At 45.4% G+C, this 14628-nt stretch overlaps 1 protein-coding gene across 1 annotated transcript; it reads left to right on the top strand.

The window, feature by feature from the left end:
- Nucleotides 1-10247: 10247 nt before the first annotated feature.
- BCR41DRAFT_426576 (hypothetical protein) lies at nt 10248-10862 on the top strand. The gene is made up of 2 exons (XM_022030747.1): nt 10248-10386; nt 10493-10862. Exons 1-2 carry the CDS (start codon nt 10323-10325, stop codon nt 10708-10710), a joined length of 282 nt encoding a protein of 93 aa, XP_021875727.1. The 5' UTR covers nt 10248-10322; the 3' UTR covers nt 10711-10862.
- Nucleotides 10863-14628: the final 3766 nt, after the last annotated feature.

Below are 14628 nucleotides of genomic sequence, written 5' to 3'. Positions count from 1 at the left end.
CTGCTTTTAATCAGGCCCTCTCTACTGCTAAAGCCAACGAAGCCGCTGAGAATGACCTAGCCAGAACCCTCGCCACGGTCCTAAAGCCACAGAAGCCTACGCCTTACGAAGGAGCTATTAACGCTGTTGCAGCCTTAAACTTTGTCGACAGCCTGGAGGAGTATTACACTATTGTCACACTCACGCCATCCAAATGGGTTCGATACGCTGTCCTCAGTCTCAATGGCGAAGCCAAGGCATGGTGGAGAGATTCCGGGTTGAATCTCGATACACCTTGGGCTGACTTCCGTAAAGCATTCCTCCGTCAGTTCACCCCTCCAGATTCTGCGAATGCAGCTCGCCGAGCGTTGGATAAACTTCGTCAGGGAAGGATGAGTGTGGCAGAATATACGAGCAAGTTTAGAAGCCACCTACGTCTGGCTACAAATCTCGACAAAGACTCTGCTTTGCAAAAATACATGCTAGGCCTTGAGCCCGAAACAAGCAAGCAGGTAAGACTTAGACAGCCAGAGACGTTGGACGATGCCATTGAGCAGGCGACCATTGTCCACAGTATTCTACATCCCATCGATGCCACCCCTGTATCCGCTCGAACGCCTTATCACCCCATCATGAGAATAATTCTGGCCCTACACCAATGGATCTCGATAACATGAGAATGTTGGTTGCCAACCTGTGCACCTCTCTCCATCAGCAACGACCAAACAGAAACCACTCCAAGCCAAGCTCGCTACCCAAGCTCACAGCAGCTGAACGAGAACGTTGCGTTCGTGAGGGGCGTTGTTTCAGATGCCGGAACCGAGGTCATAGAGCCGAACAATGCCAACGCACCTCTGTCTTTAATATAGAAAACAATGACCATACGCTTTCTGAGTCGGGAAAAGAGGAGGGCGAGCAGTAAACCAGGCCTGCCTCGCCCCCTCTAGCCCCAGCCTTCAAGCCCTGGATAATAGAGGGCATGGTCAGTTACAGTTGATGACTACAAATAAAAATCCTTTGTGCACAAATATAACATCCATGCCCCTTTCTGATCACTCTATTGCTCCCACTGCATCTACTTCCTTACATCTACTCTCTAAGTATTCACCTCATCCTGATCCCCATTCCCCTACTCATTCCTCATTGCTAAAAAACAATCCCCTCTCCGACCCTATTTTCCCCTCCACTGATCCTTTCACTGTTTCCACTTCACTCACTTCCACTCATTCATCTACCCCTAGTTCATCCAATCGCCACTCCCATTGTCGTAACGAAATTCGCCTTCAATCCTTCAGCCTTACCTATGACAAACATAAAAACTCTCGCCGACTTCTTACTTTCATTGGAGCAGTGAATGGTCGACCTGCGCGCATTCTTGTAGATGGAGGGGCCGAAGGCAATGTCATAAGTTCCTCTTTCTGCGAGAACACACATGTTCCGCTAATTGAGGGTAGACCCATTCCTGTCATTCTTCCCAACGGTACCGAGACAATTGCTCAGCACACAGCCACGTTCACCCTCGCCCGCAACGCGTATCAGGATAAAATCAACGCCATTGTTTATCCTCTATCCAAATACGACCTAATTTTGGGTAAACCATGGCTGACGGATATCAACCCTCGCATCAATTGGCGAACAAATGATCTGCATTTTGAATACCAAGGTACCCCGGTCTTGTGGCCTTGCACTGGCATCGACAGGAAGCCTAGACAGCGATCTTCCGTCATATCTGCTCTTAACTTCCTTACCGTTGCCTCGGAACCTGATGCCTCTGTATTCCTCGCCCAAGTTCGAGTTCCAGTACCTGTCTCTAGCAGTAGTTCTGAACTACCGGACTCTATCAAGCAAATCGTTCAAGTCGAATTCCCTGATGTCTTTCCTACAACACTTCCCGATGGCCTTCCCCCTGACAGAGGTGATAGCATGCGTATAGAGACTGACCCTTATGCTGACCCACCTGTCCGACCTGTCATCAGATTGTCGATCGCTGAGCTTGATGAACTGAAGAAGCAGCTAACTGATCTTTTACAAAAAGGATTAATCTCACCGAGCACCTCACCATACGGTGCTCCAGTCCTCTTTGTGAAGAAAAAGGATGGCTCGCTTCGAATGTGTGTTGATTATCGGGGCCTGAACAAGATCACAAAGAAAAACAGGTACCCCTTACCACGGATCGATGAATTGATCGACAGATTCAGAACAGCTAAATGTTTTACCAAGCTGGATCTACTCTCGGGCTATCATCAAATGCGTGTCCATCCTGATGATAAACACAAGACCGCGTTCCGAACTCGCTATGGCCACTACGAGTTTAACGTCGTACCTTTCGGTCTTACAAATGCACCTGCAGCGTTCTCGACTATGATGCGTAACGTACTTGATCCACTTCTTGATAAATGTGTTGTTGTGTATCTCGATGATATTTTAATTTACTCCGATAACGAGAAAGATCACTTAGAGCACATCCGACAAGTACTCTCCCTCTTGCGTCAAGCTGGGCTTTATTGTGAATTATCCAAGTGTTCCTTCATGCAGGAAGAGACTGAGTTCCTAGGCCATGTCATCTCCAAGGATGGACTCAAGACGAATGGCGGACTTGTCAAGGCAATAAGGGAATGGCCAGTACCAACAACCCAACGACATGTGATGCAATTCCTTGGTTTGACTAATTTTTACCATCAGTACATTTCTCATTACGCTGATATTGCTCTTCCCCTCACACAATTGTTAGGCTCCAATAAGGAATTCCACTGGGGAAAATCTCAACAAGACGCCTTTGAGACTTTGAAAAGAGCAGTGAGCTCAGCACCAGTTCTTAGGATATTCGATCCTGCCCTCTCTACAGCAGTCGAAACAGACGCTTCAGGTTTTGCAATTGGTGCTGTCCTGTTCCAGACGGACCAAAATGGTGAATCACGACCAGTAGCTTTTACTTCACGCAAGCTCAACCCAGCGGAACGCAACTATCCTACACACGAACAAGAACTGCTGGCTGTGGTGCATGCTCTGAAGACATGGCGATACTACCTTGATGGTTCTCACTTTGTCGTTTATACCGACCATGCCACTCTACAACATTTTCCTAGCCAGCCGAACTTGACTCGCAGACAAGCAAGATGGATGGAGTTGCTTCAAGAGTATGATTTCGTATTCAAGTATAAACCTGGTAAAGATAACGTCGTCCCTGATGCTCTTTCACGAAGACCGGACCTCAAGGACTTGGAGGCTACACCTACTACTTTGAACTCCTTGGATATCAATCTAGACCCTGGCATTCGAAAACAACTAGCCAGTTGCTACCTACACGATCCAATTCTAGGTCCCCTCGTGCATCAGTATAAGGATGCCTCTACCTCGGATCGTTACTTCGTGGTGGATGGTCTACTCTGGATCAACGCTGGACAAGGCCCTCGCCTCTGCATACCCAAGGACGACGGACTCCGTTCACAACTCTTGCATGACGCTCACGACGCTCCTATATCAGGCCACTTGGGATTCGATAAAACGTACAGTAGCATGCGACGAACATATTTTTGGCCACGCATGGCGAGGGATATAAAAAAATACATTGCTTCCTGTGAGCAATGCCAGCGTAACAAGCCTTCACTAAAGCCTCCTGCAGGGCTTTTCCAACCTTTGGCAATTCCAAGCCAACGATGGGATACTGTAACAATGGACTTCATTGTCAAGCTTCCGAAGACAGCCAGAGGTTTTGACGCGATTACGGTCTTTGTGGACAAACTGTCCAAGCAAGTTCATTTCTGCGCTAGCCGAACTACCGACACTGCCTCTGATGTTGCACGACTCTTTTTCGACAATGTTTTTAGACTGCACGGCATGCCTCGGACAATTGTGTCAGATAGAGATTCACGTTTCACCGGCAAGTTCTGGACAACGTTGATGAAGCTCATGGGCACCAAACTTAACATGTCTACTGCCTTCCATCCACAATCAGACGGACAAACAGAGCGCGCCAACAGAACATTAGAAGAAATGCTCCGCTCTTACATATCGTACAAGCAAAACGACTGGGATCTTTTACTGCCTATGATGGAGTTCGCATACAACAACTCTGTCAATCCTACGACAGGCTTCTCCCCATTCTTTCTGAACTATGGTCACCATCCACTAGTCCCTGGATCTCTTTTAAAGCCACCTGATACCAATGTTCCGGCTGTCAGTGATTTTGTTCGAACCCAGTCGATGAATTTGGCGCTAGCTCAGGATGCCATCATCGAAGCGCAGAATAGGCAAAAGGCCCAAGCGGACAAAACTCGCAGGCCTGCTACGTTTGCTGTGGGCGACATGGTGCTCTTAAGCTCGGAAAACATCTCTGTCGCGGGACATAAAAATAGGCCGTCGCAGAAACTGGAACCTGAGTACATAGGCCCTTACAAGATCATTTCGAAGGTCAATGAAAATGCCTACAAGCTGGAACTACCGCCTGACATGCATCAGCATCCAGTCTTTAATGCCGATCTGCTTCGCCCCTATATTGAGTCACCTCGTGAATTCGGCGACCGCTTACCACCACGCCCTGCCCCCGAGCTTGTAGATGGAGAAGAGGAGTATGAAGTCGACAAAATCATTGACTTCAAAATGTTTGGCAAAACTCCTAAGTGGCTCGTTCTTTGGAAAGGCTATCCATTAGATGAAGCCACTTGGGAAACAAAATCTTCGCTCACAAACGCTAAAGAGGCGCTTGCCGTCTTTGAGGCTTCAAGAAAAACAAGATAATAGGTTTCTTCATGACGGGAAGGATGCAAGCGAAATCACTATAATAATTTTGTGCAACATAGTATTTCGCCCATATTTCTAGAGCATTCCTTGCAACAGGATATTAACTAGTATAAATAGGTCTACTTTTCTATCTAGTTCTGTAGCATAGTTCCCCCTGAATAAAGATACCTTTATTGCACCCTTAGATCCCCCTAGAACACTACCTTGACTTTTGCAAGCGGACACGTTATGGCGTCACTGCCTAGCAACGGGGACTCGACTTCGGACGACATACATCCCATCTGCATTCAACCCAGCGGATGCACCGTCACGGCGAATGATATCGCAATTGGAATGGAGGATCAGTCGCCCATTCTTTCAACAACTGGAACACCAATGGGGGCCACATCAGGTGGACCTATTTGCGTCGGCACAGAACAAACAGCTACCGACATTTGTCTCATGGAAATTCCATCCAGATGCTCTGAAGATAGACGCCCTTCAACACAACTGGACAGAGATGGGCAACCTTTACATTTGCCCCCCATGGAATCTTCTACCAATCATCTTGGAGAGGATACAGACCCAGAAACTGACAGCAACAGTAATAACCCCATGGTGGCCGAGTGCAATATGGTTCCCAACCATCAAGGAGATGGCAGTAGCACCACCAATCCCGATCCCTCGGGAAGCAGTCCTACCAGCCGTCGGAAGCGCAAGCGATCTCCTCAGCAAGAATCCACTCTGGTCATTGACAGCATGGAGAATAAGAGGCGACGTAAAGATCTAGATGCAGGACTCCCACCATCCGCTATCACTCTACTAGATTCAGCGGGTGCCAACAGCAAAACACGTCGACAATATCTTCCAACTCAAGAAGCTTTCGCAGTATGGGCTCAACAAGAAGGCTTCGACCCTAGTACGCCAAATGCAATTGCTGTGGTTAACTATTTATGCCATGCGCGAATTATTTATTCTTGGAGTAGGAATACCACTCTTAACAAAAAATCAGCCATCTTAAAGCTTTACGACGACACATCCGTGATCACAGGCAATATCTACTTTCAGCGGTTCATGGCAGCAATGAAAAGTACTGGCGTATTTCAAATGGAGCACGTATCCGCACTCGACATTTCACCCATCCTTTCATACTTCCGCATGGAGGACAATGTGGATCTTGATATGCCTAAGCTCTCTCGCAAGCTCTGCTGGCTCTTAGGCGTTTGTGCGTTTCTCCGGCCAGATGATATCGGTTGCATCGATGTGTCAAAGTCAGAGACCAATGAAAAGGGTCTTCTCCTTACCATAGTCTTCCCTAAGGAGCGACGCGATGGGCAGCGCATCATAAAGTCGATCTTCGTAGGTAGACACCCTAACGACAAGAAAATTTGCCCAGTCGAGGCCTATACAGAATACACCAGACGGATAGCGGCCACACCTCTCGAAATCGAGCACCACAAAGATCAGGATTATAAATTCAATCCTCTTATGCGCTTTGTGAAAGACAAGTCTAAAGTCCTTAGGGTCAGTACCATAGGCACTTTTATGAATGAAATCACACGTCGAATTCCAAATCTTCCGTCGAAACGGCCTCCTCCAAAGCCGCGCGCTATAGGATCAACCTTGGCAGCCATCGCTGGCGTATCAACCCAAGATATCATGGTTCAAGGGAATTGGTCGTCTGACAAGGTTTTCAACAAACACTACCGTGTTTCCCGCAAAACCAATTCAAATTTGACGACGTCTGTTTTTGGTTCGCTCTGAAGTCACATATGGACCATGGCTACGAGGATAATGATCTGGAAGTGCTACAAAGGACGCACTATCCTCATTATCAGAGTAGCCATGGGACATATGTCCCTCCCACACCTCCCTTTTCTTTTCACTCGTTACTAGATAGAGAGTAGATCAGAGCGAACGCTAGATTTTATTTATTTTATTTTTAGTTTTTTCTCGGTCAGAAGGAATAAAAAGAGGTCACACATATGTCCCATGGCTACTCTGATAATGAGGACAGTGCGTCCTTTGTAGCACTTCCAGATCACAGTAGAAGTCAGCTGCCTATTGCATGCTAGAAAATCAATAAAATTAATCAGTAAAAATCAACCAGAAAAAAAAATCAGCAAAAGCCATATATCAAGCTCTATCATCACCATGAACTATGTTTAATCGCCAATGTTACTCGCCAATCATACTTTAATATCTTCTTCTCTTATATTAAAACGAGCTAGAGACCGTGGCTTCGCCACAGCCTGCCCTTGTGCCTTATTAAAAAATTTAATGCTTTGCCTCGTGAGAACGACATAAAAGGTTGTCTTTATTGTAGTTCAAAATAAGATACAAAATAAGATACAAAATAAAATACAAAAAAAAAATGTTACAACCAAGAGGGGAGCATCTGGCAGAATAACGTCAGATGGAGTAACGGCAGAGGTGAGTTGGAGGCTGGCGTGAACAAACTGGAGATGAATAAGCGACAGAATACCTGAAGATCAAAAGATATGGTGTCTACAAAGCACCTTTGAAGACTATGTTCCGGGTGTATATCCCAGGCTTGCCTTCTATCTTCCCGTCCCCTATCAGTACCTTAAGATTGTTTGGGCCAGTACATCATGATAAAGCAACATAGGGATGGCCATGACTGAAGACATCTTGAGGAAGATAAACACCGTGTTTAAGTGTCTGTCCTTGAGACTTGTTGAAAGCCATGGCGAAGGCTGGCTTGACTGGAAACTAGCGTCTGCAGAGCATGATTGGGGAAGAATGGTCATCAATCGCTGTAAGCGGTATGTGAGGAATGAATATACGCTCTCCTTGATATAGCTCTTTGATAATCGCAACCTGTTTGATTCTCAGGATGGCTGTTAACCCGCATATTCTTGCTCAGTCTGAATGCCGCCACTGAAGGCCTATATAAGATCTTTTTAGTGAAGCATCCTCAATCTGAGCCTGGGTCCCACGGATGACAACCAGAAGTACCTTTCTGAAGTCGCCTCCAAATACAAACACCTTACCACTGAATGGAGTATCCTGTCCCATAATATCCCGAAGTAGCCTGTCGACAGCCTCAAAGCAATGCCTGTACTGTAAAGGAGTCTCGTCCCAGAAGACGCCAGCATTGCATATTCTCATCTCGCCGCATACTAAGATTGAAGGTGGAGCGACAGTCAAAAGGGATCGGTATCTTGAACATAGAGTGGGCTGTATGGTCATTATGAAGAATGAGAAAGGCAATCCCTGATGGTGCAACAGCAATCACACTTAGTTTATGTCGACCAGTGAGACAGCCAATGAGTGTGCTGTATAACAATGATTTGCCTGTTCCTCCTGGGCCATCAATGAAAAAAAGCCTCTTATGAACCTCACCCTTGGCTGCTTTGATGATGTGTTTTAAGGCGATTCTCTGGTCCAAGTTCAAGTGCACCACGTTGTTGAGCGCCTCTTGTTCAAATTCCCATTGCTACTGCGTGTCACCAACCTGATCTTCCCTCTGCAGGGCATTTTCAAGCTCTTGGGTCATCTCTGGAAAGTTAGCCAGGCAGGATCCAAGCTCCTTCAGTACTTCATTCAGATCATAAAGTGCCGAGCCCTTAGCTTGTTCCTCTGCGCTATCTTCAGCGATAGTAGTTGTCTCTTCCAAGAGCCCTCTACATGTATTAAGAAAGTCTTCTGACAGATCCCTTGCAAAGCGAGTCCACAAATCCAGCGGACCAGAGAAGAAACAGCTTTCGAGTGGTTCGAGCCGCCATAGATAGAGCGAGAGCGCTTGGTAGGCAACTGAGTTGTAGGAGGTGCAACAGATGACGAACGTGTGGAACGTGTGGCAGGCATGATTTTTTTTTTTCTTTTTTAAAAAAAACTGATAAAATAGACGAAAGCAATGAAAAAAAAGGTCCAGGGAAAATGGAGGCAGATTTAGGTGTGCTGAGAAAGTAGGACAGTAAAACAAAGTGAACAGGTTTACATTTTAGATCTGCAGTGCATCGTAGACGCGACTTTTTTTTCAGGCTCGATTAGAGTTTCAAAATAAGGGCCGTGTCATATGGTCAAATTAAACTATGTAAATTAAGGAACAATAAATCACGTTTTGGCTCTATCCGTGTTCTTGGTAAAAAACAGTTGCCGTTTATGACAAGTACCTTTAGATTATTTGGGTTTATACATCGAGACAAAGCAGTGTAGAGATAACCATGGCTGAAAGCATCTTGGGGAAGATAAACACCGACATGTTTGAGCTTCTGTCACTCTCCAAGAAGCTCTACCAAGCGTGGAATATGCTCTCGATGAGGGGTTTCTATTTGACCTCTCCCACAGCACAACGAAATTCCTGGCTGGTGTTTGCTGCTGCCATGAACGCGCTCTTCGAGGATAGGTTCTACACGCAAGTAGACAGGCTACAGGTATTTTACTACAATCAACTTCAAGCACACCATAGATCTCCTCCAGAGGAAGCCACATTGCATTCAAACACAATACAACGTTGCTCATACCCAAACCTATGATTAGTATCTTCGCTTGGAGGCCTTCATTACGTTAAGGTGTACGTAGATGATATTATTATACCTTCCAGCGATAACAAAGGACACTCTGAGCACCCCATAATGTTTCTCTCTTGATTAAGGATGGAGTCGGGTCTATACCGATGTTTCAGCTCCAGATAATTGTATCTCTAACTATATCGAGTTTTCTATATTGACCCCAACTTACACAAAATAGAATGTCTCACTTTTTGAGCATTTCGGTACAACGGCGATTGTGCTGTATCGGGCTGTCAATATGTTAACAGGCGGATCAAAGTCAGAGCGAATAGAAGAAAAGTAAAATATCGGGCAAGATGTTTCGATAAGGTTCTGACATGTCAAACAAGAGATTTCCAATGTCAAACAGGAGATTCTTAAGTCAAACAGAAGATTTGATTAAACTGGTTCATCATGGGAAACAACCTAAACAACCTAACCTAATCTAGCAATTACTGGATAAGGACAGTATACGCTATTGCCGTTCTGCTGTATAGTATGAACAGGCGAAGACAGATCATTTGGCTATAGAGGGGTAAGAAAATAAAGAGTCCCAAGGAAAAGATATCATCACATTGATTTTGTGCCTCCAAAGTATGAGCAACTAGACCCTGACTGAGTATCGCAACAGCAATACACGGACACAGCCTTCTGCACAACTACCCCAACTATCCTACATCTGCATTATGCCTTTTCGGCTACATGAAGCTGTATGTTGTCAACTATGACGACAAGACTTGTGTGATTGGCTGTCTCACAGGCATGTCATATGGAAATTTCGAAAATTGTCTTAGATGTGTGGATCAGACGTTCTGATGGCTATCTCAAGTCTCACTTCATTAGACGAGTGATTCAGCCCCTGATGTAACTGAGATAGGATAAGAATAGTCAAACAGAAAAGCATCTTTGACTTATAGCTATAGGTTGCTTGATGTTTCAAGATATGTTAGGTATTCCGCTATCATATACAGGTAAATTTTTTTTTTGCTTTTTTTTTTTTTTTTTTTTATAAAAAAGCAGACACTCCTACACCTTTCCTTTTCCTTATCCTCAAGTACCTTACAACACTAAAAAAGCTACTTTACTATCCACCATCCATTCCACATCATGAAGTTCTCAATCGCCGCCGCCCTTTCCGTAGTTGCTGCCGCCTTGGTCATGTCCGCCGAAGGTAAGATCTTTACACCTGTTCATATGCATATGCATGTTTACGAGTTATATATTATTAAAATATACTAAACATTTACCTCATTATCACCTTCCATTTAATCTTATAGCTGGCCCAATCAAGATCCCAATCGGTGACTCGGTTGAGGAAGCCAGCATTGGTTGCAGACTGACAAACAGCTGCCCTGCTAATGTCAAGGAAGCCGACTCGGTTGAGGAAGCCAGCATTGGTTGCAGACTGACAAACAGCTGCCCTGCTAATGTCAAGGAAGCCGACTCGGTTGAGGAAGCCAGCATTGGTTGCAGATTGACAAACAGCTGCCCTTAAGATTAAGGTCAAGAAAGCCAACCTTGAAATAAACTCAGAGATGATACTGGCTATGTACAGGGATAACTTAAATCCACAAGTGATCGGTATGATGGAGCTCCTTTGATTCTATAGAAAATAAGACCAGAAATAAAGCTTAAAATATTATGAACTACTTTTTTGTCTCGTTAAGAGAGACGATGTTGTATTTTGTGAGAACTATAAAGAAAAATACCCGACTTTAGTCATTGTAATGCTATGAAGAGCTTTGTAATATGATCACATCCACTGGATCACAAAATAAAAAAAGTGAAAATAAAAATAAAAATAAAAATATATTATCTACAAGACTAAATGCGCCCGCAATATATAGGGTCCTCCTTCTTATGACTTTTGATCGAATATTTTAAGAAGGCCAAAAGCTACAACATTAAAAGAGAAAAAAATATTTGATAGACACCGCATTGGGACTAAGAGCCAGCATCTTTTAGAGTAGGTCATGGATCCTCTACATGGAACGAATTGCTCACAGTGCTTTGATTACCAAGCCAGCATAGAGCGGCACTTTTCACGCATCCCTTAACGAAGGTGAATACAATAATTTGATGGGCCATATTGTGGAGACTTGCAGTTTAAATATGTACATTGCTTCCAAGAAAGAAGTATAGAACCATCTCTACGGGATGCAAAAGATGAAAAAGCATTGGTAAGTAAAATAAAGTAAGGGAAAAAAAAACCCCCCCTTATTGGGGCACATTTTTCTCAAACAATTTATACTCATTACAGCAATTGCGTTGGGTCCATTTAGAGTAAGAGGTCCAAACGACATACATCATGCAGTCAACCACTCCATCTTGGCTGTATTTCCTAATCCTGATAAGGTTGCACTGTATTACTGAGTTTAGATTCTTGAGAGCGTCATGTGGTCAATGCACAGCAATGATAGGATGATATTTGTTTGGGTGTGGACACATGTTGTAGTTTTATTTTAAAAAAAATGTATATCATACCACAAAGTCCAACTTGTTCTTTTTTGAAATTGATATAGGCTCATTACGGAACCAAAACTTGTATTTACAAAACTCATCTTGAAAAAAGGATATGGACATATAAGAGGTATTTCGTGCCTGCAGATTTCCTAAGGCAATTGTTGATTCCATCCTTTCAAAAGTCCACCAATTTCCACAGGCCTTGGAGAATACAGCTTCACATTGTGCTCTCCTTTTGGAGGGGTTGATTCTAGAGGGCTGGTGCGATTGGTAAGGTAACAACGCGCACGATTGCCACCTAGCAGTTTACCTTGATACTATTGCTGTCAGAGACAAAGGCTTGAGCATGCAATCAATCGATCTTTTAAAGTCTCAAATGACAACCATTCTAAAGCAGTATAGAGATTCGGTAACATGCCTCTAGAAAAAGGGAAAAGGGGTCGGAAAGGTGTTTTGTTTTTCTTCTGGCAGGGAAAGAAGGAATGAAAAATAGTAAATGTTGCTAGATGTGCTAAAAGGATGGAGGTAAGTAAATGGTCTACTGAATGGTCTACGAAGGACGACCTATTCACATTGTCATAGGTACCATGGACGTATGTGTGTCACCTTTCTTCATTGAAAATCCGACGAGAAATAAAGAAAAATAAACTAAATAAAAAGATCCCTCTGCCCTGCAACTCTGATCTACATCTACTTCTCGAGCCAAAAAGGGGTGGTGTGGGTGGGACATACGTCCATGGTACCTATGACAATGTGAATAGGTCGTCCTTCGTAGACCATTCAGTAGACCATTGTCTACGGTACCATGTCCGTATGTGGCTCCAGAGGGATCGCCAAAGAGAACTAAACTAAAACAAAACTAAAACTAAAAGAAAACTGAACGAAATGAACAACTAACTAAAGAAAATCTAGCCTAGAGTGCTCATGGACATGTTGTTGGAGGTGGCACTCGACAAACGGTAGTGCTTCTCGAAGACTTTCGGGGACGACCAATTCCCCTGCACCATGATATCAGCCACTGGTACGCCTGCTATAGCCGCGAGCGTAGAACCTAAGGCTCGGAGCTTAGGAGCTTTCTTGTCTCCTAAATCCATCAGCGAAGAAATCCTACTCATGTGGGAGCCAATAGTAGTCGCACGCGCCGGCTGGGTGTGGTCTTTCACAAATCTAATCAAAGGTACAATGCTTCTTGTTGGGTCCTTCGGATGAGGAGAGGTAGTGGAAGGACAAGACAGCCTGTCCAGGTAAGCGGTGTATGCGTCGACAGGGCATAGCTTCTTGTCAAAGTGAGAACCAATGGTCACATGCTTAATGATACGTTGCCCATCACTCTTCTCTTTTGGGAAAACAACAACAAGCTGAAGCTTCCCTAACACAATCTTGGAGAGACTGACATCTACACATCTGATGTCGTCTGGTCTCATGAAGCCACAGACGCCTAAGAGCCAACACAGCTTCCATGTAAGCTCCTCAAAAGGCAACTCCATATTTGCTGATGACTGCCGAAAATGGTCCAAAACAGGTGTGATGTCAAAGTGACCAGACCTGGACTCAACGACACCTTCTTGCTTTCCAGCCTTGAGGAACTGGCGGTAGTATTCATCTGATCGTACTCTCTCTGGGTCACGAAATAGGGCGAGGACAGCCGACTTCATGGTCATCAGCGTGGACCACTTCAAATTGCGAGCGACCCGCACGTAGTGTAGCCAGTTCACTACTGGGATCGCGGGGTTAATCCCTTGTTCGAACGAGCCCTCTTTCAGCCAAGTGACGAATTCAGCTTGATGCTTTTCGTACTCTCGCTTGGTGCTCTTGGATCCTTTGTGAGCACAGATAAACTCAGTCACCGCTGGCGAGAGGCCATCTATGAGCATCCTCGTCCTCTTACTCTCCACGCGGTAAGGCCCCAGTGTGGATTCTTGAGCAGGATGTGCGCGTCGTTTCCTGGTGGAGGGAGAACACATGTTCGTGGAATCGGTAAAGGGGGTTGGGTCGCCATTGCCTGTATCTTCGGGAACCAAATCGCCGATGGCCAAAATGGAGTAATTATGGTCGCTTCCAGGCCTTCCTGGTCTAGCTTCTGCAGGATCCTTGGAAGTAAGTTCCATGGAGGACAGATGTAAAGGTTGCCCAAGTGGCTCCACTTGTGTCTCAGCGCATCGAAGTCCACTGCCAAAGGATGAGGTTTCCATGTCATGAACTGAGGAAGCTGGTTGTTGCTGGGCGATGCAAAGAGGTCTATCCGATGAGGCCCCCACTGCTGGTCTAGACGACGGAAAAATGACGGGTCCAGCCTCCATTCGAGCTGCGCTTGCATCCGGCGTGATGGTGCATCTGCTGGATTGAATACTGAAGGTACATATGTGGTCCTGAGTCTTGTGCCTGTTGCTAGACAATGCTTCCATATTTTGTCCGCCAGGTCCATCAGAGGTTGTGAACGAGTTCCGCCGAACCGGTTGATGTAAGCGATGGTGGTTGTGTTGTCGATTACTAGGTTGAGCATCCTCCCTTGTGTTTGCGGTAGAGTGACTGCGTAGTACACGGTTAGTAACTCTTTTAAATTGATGTGTTGGTGGCGTATGTTTGGTGGCCATAGCCCTGTCCAAGTGCGCTGCCCTATGACGATCCCCCAGCCTTGGTCGGAGGCGTCTGTGTACACGTCCATCTGAGTTGGCGACTGAATCCATGACGTCCCGTTCCACTCCTTGAGTTGGTGTGTCCACCAATCCAGATCGGCTCGAGCTCTGTCGTCCAGTGAGATCGTCGCTTCCCAAGATGACCCCTGATGGCTGAGCGCTCTGTTCTTCAATGCCAGAAGATGCCGCGTCATTAGACGAGCTGGAAATACTGCTGCTGTCGTCGCCATGGCTTTCCCTATGAACGTAGCCAAGTTGCGAACCGTCGTCCATCCCTTGCTGAGCATCTTCGCTGCTTCTCGCCGTATGTCCCT

The sequence above is a fragment of the Lobosporangium transversale genome (genome assembly GCF_002105155.1).
Source record: "Lobosporangium transversale strain NRRL 3116 chromosome Unknown BCR41scaffold_71, whole genome shotgun sequence".
NCBI lineage: Eukaryota > Fungi > Mortierellomycota > Mortierellomycetes > Mortierellales > Mortierellaceae > Lobosporangium > Lobosporangium transversale.
Note: the sequence above shows the minus strand (reverse complement) of the source record. Positions and strands in the feature narration are given on the sequence as shown.

Excerpts from the sequence above, each read along its gene's own strand:
- BCR41DRAFT_426576 (XM_022030747.1), top strand. The coding sequence starts at position 10,323 with ATGAAGTTCTCAATCGCCGCCGCCCTTTCCGTAGTTGCTGCCGCCTTG. Across the intron at positions 10,387-10,492 it reads CTTGGTCATGTCCGCCGAAG|CTGGCCCAATCAAGATCCCA; the intron begins GTAAGATCTTTA and ends TTAATCTTATAG.